The 13,731-nt window shown below is 41.8% G+C and overlaps 1 protein-coding gene across 1 annotated transcript in view; it reads right to left on the bottom strand.

The window, feature by feature from the left end:
* Window positions 1-277: 277 nt before the first annotated feature.
* Window positions 278-13,731, bottom strand: part of LOC125248150 (NACHT, LRR and PYD domains-containing protein 14-like) — a 66,949-nt gene continuing 53,495 nt past the window's right edge. Inside the window, exons 11-13 of the mRNA XM_048159830.1 lie at window positions 9,899-10,072; window positions 3,552-3,725; window positions 278-2,037 (exon numbers count right to left, since the gene is read on the bottom strand). Coding sequence (XP_048015787.1) covers window positions 846-2,037; window positions 3,552-3,725; window positions 9,899-10,072 — 1,540 coding nt within the window. The 3' untranslated portion in view covers window positions 278-845. The remainder of the gene's footprint in view (window positions 2,038-3,551; window positions 3,726-9,898; window positions 10,073-13,731) is intronic.

The following is a 13,731-nucleotide window of genomic DNA, read 5'->3' on the forward strand; positions in this document are numbered from 1 at the left end:
TAAACACAGAAGGTTTGTTTTCGATTTGACTTATATGTTTTAAAACCTGACATCTTAACGTTTTTTTTAGACATGAGTGTAATTTTTTTGTCATTAGTATTCACTAAGTTACAGTTCATTTTCTAAGAACTATCAGATTGGAGTTCGTTCAGAGGGAGACGAGAGATCACGCATCATGTTAGTTTTCTTTATTTTACAAAAAGCACAACATTTTGTTTTTACTCTGAGTGTACACAAATGAAAGAAGATATTCCACAGATTAAAATGGTGTATAACTCTTAATTGTATGTGCAACATTGACGGAGTATTTTGAGTCTCTTTCACACTGATAAGAAAAAAACCACGGTGGTATCGCCGGCGATACCTTCAGACCTCAGAGTGTTAAGCTTCTAGACAGAGTGTAGTGATGAAGAAATTTAGAAAGGTAAAGAGGAGCTAGATTATGTAGAGATTTATATACCAAAAGGAGAATTTTAAAGTCTATTCTCTGATGAACAGGCAACCAGTGAAGAGATCTAAGAATAAGAGTGATGTGTTCATGTTTACGACACTTGTGGAGAAGTCTGGCCGCAGCGTTTTGGACTAGCTGAAGACAAGCAATAAGAGATTTAGAAATACTGCAATATAAGGAGTTGCAGTAATCTAGCCGAGATGTAACAAATGCATGAACAGCCATTTCTAGAGTTTTTGGAGTAACAAAGTCTTTGATTTTAGACAGAAGGCGAAGCTGATAAAAGCTGGATCCAATTACGGAGGAGATTTGTTTGTCAAATCTTAAAGACTGGTCAACATGATCACCTAAATGGTTGTCCAGGATAGGATTGCAGTTGTTGTTCTAAAGCAAATTAATAAGAATAATAATCAGAATGCAGTTCTTCAAAGAGGTAGGGCTCCTGTTCCTGAAGAATCACAATGAATTGAGCTTTTGCAGTCATACCACTTGAATGGACTGTGGAACAGATCTTTCTCATACTATCCTGACTGGTTAAATGAGTATCTGTGATTTCAGAATATAGTTCCTGATGAATTATTCTCTGTTCAAAAAGTTGATCTGCAATGCTCTTCACATTTTTAACCCTTTGAATTAGAGCCAATCTGTGTTCATCAAAAAATTGAACTTTATCAATCTCAAAATTCTGTTCCGGCTCATCTTGGACTTGCCTTTGATTTAACTGGAAAAGTTCCTCTTTCCAAATTGTGGCAATCCACACAGACTTCTTGTCCTCCTCTCTGACAAGATTCATTTGTATGTCACCATGCTGGCACTGCATGACCTTGAAGAAGTTTGGGTCAACATCTGTTCTAAATGAAATGCCCTCTATGGGATGAACAGAGGCACCAGGAACCTCAAGAAGGTGCGGTGTTTTCATCTGAAATGGTCTATTAGGTCTGGGATGGCTGATCAGATTACTTGATTTTTCGTTCTGCTCAACTTTCTCTTTTGAACAAGTGTCATTCACTGGAAAAAAGTAGATGTGAAGAATGAGAGGATCTTTACACCGCATATAGAGAAGAAGATCGCAGTGTACTTCCCATGACATGATCCAGCTTTTAATTAGAGTTGTAAGAGAGAAGGATGGTTGGAGTATTTTGGCATGATAACGGGTCAACTCTACAGATTGTAAAGATATTCCTTCATCTCTTTTGCTGAGGAGCTTCACAGCATCTTGAAGAGAGGGGTCCGACTCTGCTAAACAGGCGTAATGAGGCAGATGGGCCTCCTCCAGTTTGCCTGAGATCACTGTCACATCAATCACTGGTCCAATTCGCTCATACTGAAGCCTATTTATCTCTTCACTGAGGAAACCTCCATCCACTTCACAGTACTGGAGAGTGACGTCACCAGCACAGACCCATCTTATTCTGGTCCTGCTGCACTCAAATCGACCCGCCGGAGTGCTGATCCTGAACTTTGACCCTCCTTCATCTGTACAGACAGACGGATCCACCTGAACCCACTGATCACAATCAACAATGTGAACACAAGACTGACAGTGAAGATTCATTTCAGAAGGTTCAGGCACAGAGGGCTTCAGTCTAGAGAACAGAAAGGATAATGATAAATGAAATGACTAATGTATGAAAGATAAACATAAAACATTTTTTTTTTTTTGTAAAAAAAAAAAAAAAAAAAACTTTCTTTGTTTAAGCAATTCATTTGTTTTGTGATTAAAATAAAATAAAGTGAGCTTCCTTAAGCCTGTGGTTTTCAAAGTGTAGAGTGCACAGGCAGAGGCGGACTTAGTCCAAACAGTGAAAAACCATGTTGGGTGGACTTCAGTCCTTCTAGAATAGGGGGATTTGGGGGCATGCCACCCAGAAGAAAATTTTGTACATTTTAAGGTTAAATGCATCAATCTGGTGCACTTTGAGAGCTCAAAGCTAAGAGCTTCAACCCATATATAGTGTGAAAATTGAACAAAGAAAAAGCAGATGCTCAAACATCTTTTTAGTTGTGATATAGTGTCTCATTCTACAGTCTGGTGTTTTAGGATGCAAAACAATTATTACAATAATATAATAAAGATTTATATAATTATTCCTATGACAGTAATATCTATATATTGTAAAACAAATGTACTGTAAAAAAAAGAAAAAAGAAAAAAAGAATATTAGTAGTTATTATGATGGCGCTTATGACAAAATGATTAATGGCTTTGACATCTTTGACCACCCACGATGTTACCTTCCCCCCATGGTTGAGCATTGTATCACCCCATGACCTTAGACATTTGGGGTTATCCTCCAGGGAACGATATGACCTAACATTATGACCTATGAACTTTTGGGTGTCTTTTTGGCGAATAAATTGCAGATGGATGATTTCGAACTTTGACATGGCATATTTGAATTCCTGAGGGTCATTTTTTATCTCTGATTTTGGGTAACACATGTGGAGCATGTGTTGGTGATATCACAGGACATTTTATGGATCTCTCTCTCTCTCTCTGTGCACGTGAGAAGCAAAAAGATTCTAATCATATCAAAAAGTTCATTGAAAAACATTCACTTCTTTAAATGATTATAAATAAAATATATAATTGTACATAAGACTTAAAGGAACACTCCACTTTTTTTTGAAAATAGGCTCATTTTCCAACTCCCCTAGAATTAAACAGTTGAGTTTTACCGTTTTCGAATCCATTCAGCCAATCTCCGGGGCTGGCAGTAGCACTTTTAGCATAGCTTAGCATAGTTCATTGAATCTGATTAGACCGTTAGCATCTTGCTCAAAAATTACCAAAGAGTTTCAATATTTTTCCTATTTAAAACTTGATTCTTCTGTAGTTACATCGTGTACTAAGACCGACAGAAAATGAAAAGTTGCGATTTTCTAGGCCGATATGGCTAGGAACTATACTCTCATTCTGGCGTAATAATCAAGGAACTTTGCTGTCGTATTATGGGTGCAGCAGGCGCAATGATATTATGCACCGCCTCTCACAAATGTCTCCATGGTTGCAAGGCACGCTCCCTGTGCAAGCAGGGGGGGGTCACAGCCGCTGCGTAATGAAAATCTGATGATGAAAATTGTTAAAAATTATTGTTACCTTAGTGTCTCCAGTTTATAATGTGGATCATCCTTCAGATCAGATAGCAGCTTCACTCCTGAGTGCCCTAGATTATTCTCAGACAGATCCAGATCTCTCAGGTGTGAGGGGTTTGATCTCAGAGCTGAAGCCAGAGCAGCACAACCTTCATCTGTGACACCACAGTCATACAACCTGTAGAGACCAATGACAAACATTAAAGGGATAGTTCACCCAAAAATGAAAATTTGATGTTTATCTGCTTACCCCCAGGGCATCCAAGATGTAGGTGACTTTGTTTCTTTAGTAGAACACAAATGATGATTTTTAACTCCAACCATTGCAGTCTGTCAGTCATATAATGCATGTCAATAGGAACACCATCTATTAGAGTAAAAAAAAAAAACATGCACAGACATATCCAAATGAAACCCTGTGGCTCGTGACGACACATTGATGTCCTAAGACATGAAATGATCGGTTTGTGTGAGAAACCGAACAGTATTTATAGTATTTATATAAACCGATCGTTTTGTGTCTTAGGACATCAATGTGGGTTTAATTTGGTTTGTCTGTGCATGTTTTTTTTACTCTCATAGATGGTGTTCCTATTGACATGCATTATATGACTGACAGACTGCAACAGTTGGAGTTAAAAATCATCATTTGTGTTCTACTGAAGAAACAAAGTCAGCTACATCTTGGATGCCCTGGGAGTAAGCAGATAAACATCAAATTTTCATTTTTGGGTGAACTATCTCTTTAAGTCTATTTCCAAAGCTAAACATAACCACTTTAAAAATAAATAACATAATGCTCTCAATATGAAATATATACAAATACTCATTAGGTCAATTTGTTAAAATACATCAGTTAGGGGACAGAATATACGGTTTGCACAGTATAAAAAAAACATTATTTCTATAGAAAGTCCCAATAAAACGTGGAAACCCAAAATGCGTGTGTGTGCATGTGTCTGTGTGTGTGCGTGTGTCTGTGTCTGTGTGTGTGTTTAATGTATTTGTAAACATTTTAAGGAACTCCTAATACTAATGTAATTAATGTCCAATAAAGGGTGTATTAAAGCATTAATGACATTTTCTTATTTTCTGTGACAATCTAAAGTGATAACTAATTATGGTTAATAAGTTGTCAGCGGATAGACGGGGAACACAGAGGTAAGTAATAAAAACAACACCAGGTTTATTAAACAGAGATGATCAACAACACAGCAGTGATAGCAGTCCAGGTAAGCAGGCTGGGAGAGGGAATGTTTCGGTATAGCTTATCTGTGGGTGATACAGTCTTTGTTTCTTTCTCGGGAGATCCAGTAGCTGGAGAGCATGGAGACGACGGAGAGCAGGAGCTGAGGAGAACTAGGACGGCCAGTAGGAACAACAGGTAAGTGTAGCGCAAGGTAAGTCAATACGGGAACACAACAAGGTAAGGTTGAGACCAGACAGTGAGTGAACAGGAGGAGTGCAGTTTTGTAGAGCTGACTGGTGATTGCTGACAGGTGAAAGGAATCAGTAGTCAGGTGATTGGGATCTGGTGAATGTGGTGAGTGGTGACGGTGGTGTCTGTGTTGACTCCCTGACAGTACCCCCTCCTCCAGGGTTGGCTCCTGACGCCCTTCTACGGTGACAAGGGCGGCCACGGCCTCTGGGTGCAGGACGGTCAGGGTGGTTTTGGTGAAATTCAGTCAGGAGAGTGGGGTCCAACACATCGTCTCAGCTGACCCAGGATCTTTCCTCTGGCCCGTATCCTTCCCAGTCTATGAGATACTCTAGACGGCCGCTCCGTCGCCGAGAATTCAAGATCTCCTGCACTCTGTAGATTTGAGGCTCTTCAATGACTTTGGGAGGAGGAGGTACTGGCGGCTCATCGGGTTCTGTGGAGGAGGGAGACACAGGTTTAAGGAGGGAAACGTAGAAGGATGGGTGAATGCGGTATCTTGCAGGGAGTTGGAGAGTGAAGGTAGGTGACTTCATTAATCAGCCTCGCGATGGTAAAGGGACCAATATAACAGGGACTCAGCTTCTGGCACTGCTGGTGGAGGCGCAGATTCCGTGTCGAGAGCCAGACCTTATCTCCAGGATGTTAAACAGGGGTAGAAGATCGACGGGCATCTGCAAACATCTTATCCCATAGTCCCATACTCTCTCGCTTGCTTGGAACCAGTGGTCTATGGCTGGAATGTCTGAGGGTTCCTCTGTCCAGGGAAATAGAGGGGGTTGGTAGCCGAGTATGCTCTGGAATGGGGTGAGACCGGTGGTTGACTGCTTGAGGGAGCTTTGTGCATACTCGGCCCAAGGGAGGTAACGGTTCCAGCCATGCTGATTGTCATGACAGTAGGCCTGGAGATATCTCCCAATCTCCTGAATCTTCTGCTCAGTCTGCCCGTTGGTCTGGGGGTGATATCCTGAGGAGAGATTGTCAGAGACATTAAGGAGTTTGAAAAAAGCAGTCCATACCCGGGAGGTGAATTGTGGCCCACGATCGGAGATAATCTCTTTGGATATTGCAAAAGTATGAAATAGCTGATGGAAGAGGGCTTCAGCTGTTTCGAGGGCGGTGGGTAATCCACAAATGGGGATTAACTCGCATGCTTTGGAGAAGCATGAAGGGAGCCCAGAATGTTATTCCTCAAAGTTGTTGGCATGTAGATCTTGCCTTCTGGGCCTCCCAGCAGAGCGGGTTCAGAAGCAGTGACGATGCGGATTTGGTCCTCAAGGTCCCATTGTATGGGGCTTACGAGGATGGCTGGAGGGAGTATGGGTTCAGATGTTGACAGTTCTTCGGGAGCATGAATACGTGAGCCTGCCTTGATGTTCTTCTCTCCAGGTCGATACGTGATGGTAAACTGGAAACGTGTAAAGAAGAGGGCCCAGCGAGCTTGTCGAGGGTTAAGTCTTTTGGCATTACGAAGATATTCCAGGTTTTTATGATCTGTGATGACTGTAAAGGGGTGTTGGGCGCCCTCCAGCCAATGCCTCCATTCTTCCAACGCCAGGGTGGAGTAGAGGAGGCTCTTCGTAGTATTGCGACAGCACTGCTCCCACACCTGTGGTGGAGGCGTCCACCTCCACGATGAAAGGGAGCTCACATTTCTTGAGCTTCAGATAGAGATGGTACTTCCTGAGCTGTTGTAGGCCCTGAGTCATGTGGTGGCGATGTTCGACCAGGTTCCGGGAGAAGATCAGGATGTCATCAATGTATACCATCACGAATTGATGGAGAAACTGCCGGAACACCTCATTCATGAACCCTTTGAAGATGGACGGTGAGTTGGACAGGCCATACGACATGACCTGATATTCGTAGTGAAGATGCGTGCCACACGGAGTTCCTCAAGAGCAGCCGGGACCAGGGGAAGTGGATAAGCGAGTTTGACAGTTTGTTCATTGAGTACACAATAATCGATGCAGGGCAGCAAGTCCCCGTCCTTCTTACCCAAGAAGAAGCTTGAGGCCGCTGGTAAGGTGGATGGTCGAATAAACTGTTGTTGGAGAGCCTCCTGGTTGTAATCCTCCATTGCTTTGCGCTCCGGGATGGACAGGGGGTAAACCCGCCCCTTGGGAGGGGTGGCTCCAGACAGCAGGTCGATGGCACAGTCCCATGGCCGATGAAGTGGTAACTTGGTGGCTGCCTGTTTACTGAAGACATCCTGGAACGCCTCGTAGTCAGATGGGATCTTGGGAGTGGTCTGTGGATTGGAGCTCTCCACCAGTGTAGAGCCAACATGCAATTTCGGTTCACTAACTGGGGCCTCAGGAACGTTGGAGAGACAGTTCAGAAAACAGGCTGGACTCTATTTCAGAATCTCACTGGTGTCCCATCTGACTTCTGGAGAGTGTTGAGTGAGCCAGGGGCACCCCAGGATGATATCGACAGTGGGTCCCTCCAGTACCAGAAAGGAGATCTGGAGATCTGGAGACATCCAATTTGTAGTGTGAGAGGTGGTGATTTGAACTTGACACGCCCACGTCATAGCTGGATGGTTTCTACTTTCAGTTCCTCATGTCGTTGAAGGGGCAATCCCAGTCGTATCATTAAGGGCAGTTGAGATTAATTTACCAGGGGAGCTAGATGAGGGCATGAACTGAAATGAAATAATGTGGGATAACCAATTGCAACTTAACAGTGTTAAGTTAGAGATGGTAGGCTCAAATTGGATGGTACTTACCGCAGGACATGGGGGACATGAAGGACACATACGGATGAAGTGCCCGGGAACTCCACAATACAAGCATAGTCCTGTAGCGAGACATCGAGCACGTTCATGACAGGAGAGACGACTGGAATCCACCAGCATCGGTTCTGGTACTGGAGGACAGGCAGTGGGTGAGGATGGAGAATGAGCGGTTGAATCAGATTGAGAGGCGGTGAGGTGCTGTGAAATCCTCACTGCTTTCTGCATAAAGCTCTCCAATCCAACTGAAATATCATAAATTGGCATTTGGGCTCTGATGTGAGATTGTTGGTGTGAGTCCAGAAAAAGAGCGGCTTGAAGAGTGCTGACCAGCCCTTCGATCGGATTCTCAGCCGCGGGAGCCTGGCGCTCCATCTCCGGAGTTGATTAGTTGGGCCTGGTCTTCTGTCAGCGGATAGATGGGGAACACAGAGATAAGTGATATAAACAACAGCAGGTTTATTGAACAGAGATGATCAACAACACAGCAATCCAGGAAAGCAGGCTGGGAGAGGGAATAGCAATCCAGGAAAGCAGGCTGGGAGAGGGAATGTTTCAGTATAGCTTATCTGTGGGTGATACAGTCTTTGTGATTGCTGACAGGTGAAAGGAATCAGTAGTCAGGTGATTGGGATCTGGTGAATGTGCTGAGTGGTGACGGTGGTGACTGAGTTGACTCCCTGACAATGTGCTAATTAAACAATAACACTTTGTTAATTACAGTGACAATGAATGAAGAACTCACTATTTGTATATAGTCAATTAATGTATTAACTACAGTTTATAAACAAAAAATTAAGAGCTTTGTTAATGTATACTTATAAAATATTACCGTTATTTCAAACTGGCAGCCATTACGTGTAATTGTTCCGTTTGTGTGCAATGGCTAAATATAAATGGCTAAATATAATAAATTGTTTAGCCATGGCTAAATATTCATTTTTGTCTTCTAACGCCAATAGGATCTAATGGTTCAAGCAGGAATCTGTCACTAAACTGCCGGATGGGACTTATGCCAAAGGATATTTTTTATGCACAAGTCTACATATTAATCCATATTCACTCCGAGTCTTAATGGTAGAGATGATCTTACTTCAGTTCCTCCAGTTTTAAATAATTTTAAAGGCCATTGTTTGCTTAGGTCTATTTTTATTACCACAAAAAATATTGTTAGTTATAATTGTTTTTTCCCCTATTCAATTTTGTTACTTTTTTGAATAAATTAAATTATAAAATTCACACATTGGCAGTTTAGTGTGAGTCACGTAAGATCTTACCACAGATACTCCAAATTACAGTGAGGATTCTCCAGTACAGCATAATATATGGTTAGTACAGTATAAAAAAAATCATTATTTCTATGGATAGACCCCATAAAACTTGGAAACCCAACAGGTGCGTGTGTGTGTGTGTGTGTGTGTTCTTGTGTACATGGTTTATGAGGACACAAATGTGTATAATGACATGGGTATTACAACATAAAAATGGTTTATGAGGACACTACCTTTGTCCTCGTAAACCAAATGGTTTTAAAAAAACATACTAAACAATATTTTTTTGAAACTCAAAAAATGCAGTTTTTTTGTGATGAGTAGGTTTAGGGGTACGGGTAGTGTAGGGGGTTAATATATTAACTACACTTTATAAACTAATCATTAACTAGTTTGCAAATTATCAATAAGTGCTTTGTTAGAGTATACTTATTACAAAATGTTACCATTATTTCACACTGACTGCCATTACGTGTAATTGTTCCATTTGTATGCAATGGTGTGGTGATTTTTCTTCAAAAAACATAGAGTAAAGATGATTTTGACTGATAGCATTATTTTTTTATTTTTTCAAGATTTCCATAGATATGGCAATATATGGTTATTGTGAATTATTCTGGTTATGATAATCATGTAGTGATAAATCTGATGGTTTGTAGTTTCTGCAGTTTATTTAACTATTAGTTTTACTTTCTTTTGGCGGATAATAATATATTTAGATCAAAATTTTTCTTTTCGGGTAGACACCTCAACCCTGCCTTCTACCACCAGAAGGATCTGACAGTTCAAGCAGGAATATGTCACTGAACTGCAGGATGGGGCTAATGATAAATTATATTTTTTATCCACATATCTACTTATTAATCCTTATTCACTCTAAATCTTTATGGTAAAGATGATCTCACTTGAGTTCCTCCAGTTTACAGAGAGGATTCTCCAGTACAGCAGAAAGAAGATTCAATCCTAAGTCTCCTAGTTTATTTCCAGTCAGATCCAGTTCTCTCAGGTGTGAGGGGTTTGATCTCAGAGCTGAAGCCAGAGCAGCACAACCTTCATCTGTGACACCACAATATCTCAACCTGTAGAGAACAATGACACATATTAAGTCTATCTCCAAAGCTAAACATAACAACTTTAAAAATAAATAACATAATGCTGTCAATATGAAATATATACATACTCATAAGGTCAAGTTGTTAAAATATATCAGTTTGGGTTAGGGGACAGAATATACAGTTTATGTAATATGAAAATTATTAATTTTATGGAAAGTCCCTTTTAAAATGTGGAAACCCAACATATGTATGTGTGTGTGTGTGTGTGTGTGTGTTTAATGTATTTGTAAACATTTTAAGGAACTCTTAAAGGGGTGGTTCACTGTTGTTTTTCTAGACTTGACTGTGTTTATGGGTCACAGTTTAACAAGTTTTAATGCTTTGTTTAAAACGGATGACACAGGCAGGTAATAGGGAAGTAGTCCATAAGGTAAGGGAATACATAGGGCATTTCTCAATATGCGTACTTGTCTGTACTTGTGCTCTCGTGGACTTGTGAAACATCATCAGTCGCTGTCCAAGTACTGTTCCAATATAAAGTTCGCATCTAGCCAAGTTCAGTTCAAATTCCCGGATGTGTTCTTGATCCGCCCCTTTTATCGAGGATGCATCGAGAGGTGACTTGTGCAGACTTGAGACAGCCAGGTATCCCAGAATGCATCTCACACTAACCAGCAAGCGTCAATAGTAAAGGAGAAACCCCGCATAATTTAAACATATTACTGTTTTTATGTCATGATATGTAGTTTTAAGAGTTTTTCAGACGAGAATGTGCTGGTTTAAAGCTCAAATTTGTGGTTTATTGATAAAGATTGCGGCTTTCTGACAATTTGATCTGACGTTGTCGGAGTTGTGAGATCCAGGCGATCACCGGACGCTCAGCGCTCATGTGCCCAGCCGAGAGCAGCCTTACTTCGGCTAGTCCTTCTGACGTTTGCCGCTGGCTCCGTTTTGGCTGAGGGCAACGTGATTTTGATTCTGATTTTGTACGCTTGACTGAATTGTTTGCTTTATTTTTTATTGTATATTCTTACCTTTTATAATGGCTATTATTGGTCATTAAAACTGACATAAAACAAATAGAGACATGGTTTTGTTTTATGTTATAGCCTATTTCATTTTATTACAGTGAAGTTAATCAGAGTATGCACAAATAGTATTACATTTAATATTTTTGAAATATATACGAAAAGAAAAAGAGGCAGGGTTGTTTAATATTTCGTTTTGTTATAAATATATGCACATTGCAGATAATCAATCACTCGTTGCCTAAGACTATTAATATGTTTTTGTTTGTTTTTTTTAAATAAAACGAAAAGAGGCAGAGTGGTGTTTTATAACAAATTTCATTTTATTGTTGGCTAAAATATACATAAAGAGATAACCGGAGAAGCCAGAGCGAGCTGAGTGACGTTATCAAGAACGCTGCTGTTCCATTTGCAGAATCACCAGACTTGTGTTCTCCCGTCCATGGGAGTTCGTTCTCCTGAGTCGAACTTGCCAAGTCCTAACTACCAAGGACGCGAGTCCGAAGTTTGCGAACTTGGTTTTGAGAAACGGCCATAGAAACATCCATAGATGAGACCAGACAATGTGGTGGAGTGAATACGGGGCTTAAATAGTGGTGCTGAAGAGTGCTAACCAAGGTGATGAGTTTCAGATGCAGGTGACTGGACAGTGAGTGCAGGTGAGGAATGAGAGGGAAACTGGGAAATGGAGTCCGGGGAAGGTGCTACAGACGGTGACTGTGACATTACTCCCCCCTCACGGTAGGCGCGACCTCACACCGTGGATAGATAACCGAGAGGGCGGGTGATGCAGGGCAGGTCGTCTCCAGGACGGTGCTGGCCAGTCGGGAGGCCACCGAGGTGCTGGTCACTCGGGAGGCCACAGAGATGCTGGCCACTTGGGAGGCCACAAAGGTGCTGGCCACTTGGGATGCCATGGTGGGGTATGCTCCTTGGCTGAGCGGGCTCGTGGAGGGCTGGAGCGGGAGCTGACAAGTGAGCTGGAGCGGGCTCTGGTGCAGAGTCTGGAGCTGATTCGTGGGCTGGAGCGGGCTCGGGTGCGGAGTCTTGAGCTGACTGGAGGGTTGGAGCGGGCTCTGGTGCGGAGTCTGGAGCTGACTCGTGGGTTGGAGTGGGCTCTGGTACAGGGGCTGGAGCAGGCTCTTGGGCTGGAGCGACCTCATGGAGTGGAGCGGCCTTGTGGAGTGGAGCGGCCTCATGGAATGTGGAGGACTGGAGCGGAGTCTGGACTCCAGGACATTCCCTCATACTCTATCAACAAGCCAAGGGGGACAAGTGTGGGAGCCATTACGGCTGAGGGCTCAGTTGTGGCATCATCCAACTTGAATGATGGCTCAGTAGTGGCTAAACATAACAACTTTAAAAATAAATAACATAATGCTGTCAATATGAAATATATACATACTCATTAGGTCAAGTTGTTAAAATACATCAGTTAGGGGACAGAATATATAGTTTGTGCAGTATGAAAATCATTATTTTCATGGAAAGTCCCTTTTAAAATGTGGAAACCCAACATACGTGTGTGTGTGTGTGTGTGTGTGTGTGTGTGTGTTTAATGTATTTGTAAACATTTTAAGGAACTCTTAAAGGGGTGGTTCACTGTTTTTTTCTTGACTGTGTTTATGGGGCACAGTTTAACAAGTTTTAATGCTTTGTTTAAAAAAAAAAGCTGTATTTTTCATATATTTTACCTTTATTCTATACCTGTCAGGCACACACACACAGATAGAGGCAGGCAGGTAAGTGAATAACAGGTATTTTATTTAAAGAGAGGAGAATTTTATTCTGGCAGAGGAGAATACAGGTGAGTAGAGATGCTGAAGAACGTTTGAGATGGAACTTAGCTTGAATGGTAAACAATATCTCTATTGCAGGAGTGGAGAGTGGATGGAAGACTGGCAGATGATGGATTGTGGGTGACAGTAGCTGGAACAGAAGACGGATGACACAGGCAGGTAACAGGGAAGTAGTCCATAAGGTAAGGGAATACATAGAAACATCCATAGACAAGACCAGACAATGTGGTGGAGTGAACACGGGGCTTAAATAGTGGTGCTGAAGAGTGCTAGCCAAGGTGATGAGTTTCAGGGGCAGGTGATTGGAGAGTGAGTGCAGGTGAGGAACCAGAGGGATGCTGGGAAATGGAGTCCGGGGACGGTGCTACAGATGATGACTGTGACATTACTCTCCCCTCCCAAATGACAATACTGCTGTTTTCATTGTCAATTGAATGGCTGGACTGACATCCTGCTTCTATGATACCACTCCCTCTGAAATACTCACTGTGCTCAGATTGGTTAGCTGGCCCAGTGTATTGTGATTCACTGAAGTGTCCGGAAACGCCACGCCCCATTCCATTGATTGTTACATGTGCTTTGGTGGAAATGTAAATAATGGCGTCTATATTATCAAATTGAGCCCGAATCAGACCCAGATAGCAGTAATGATGAAAAGGGTTAAGCAGAACTTCTGCAAGCATGGTTTTTAAAGGATGTTTATTTCCATTTGTATTTGTGTCAAAGTGTTTAGATATGCTGTCGCTTGTAAATGTTACTGCTGTTTGTTATCTTTCAATATACGTTTTTATCCTGATTAAAGCTTTGCTGTAGCCGAATACATGACTGAGTAGTAGCATTTTTGTAAAGGTATTGT

The sequence above is a fragment of the Megalobrama amblycephala genome, linkage group LG16, assembly GCF_018812025.1.
Source record: "Megalobrama amblycephala isolate DHTTF-2021 linkage group LG16, ASM1881202v1, whole genome shotgun sequence".
NCBI lineage: Eukaryota > Metazoa > Chordata > Actinopteri > Cypriniformes > Xenocyprididae > Megalobrama > Megalobrama amblycephala.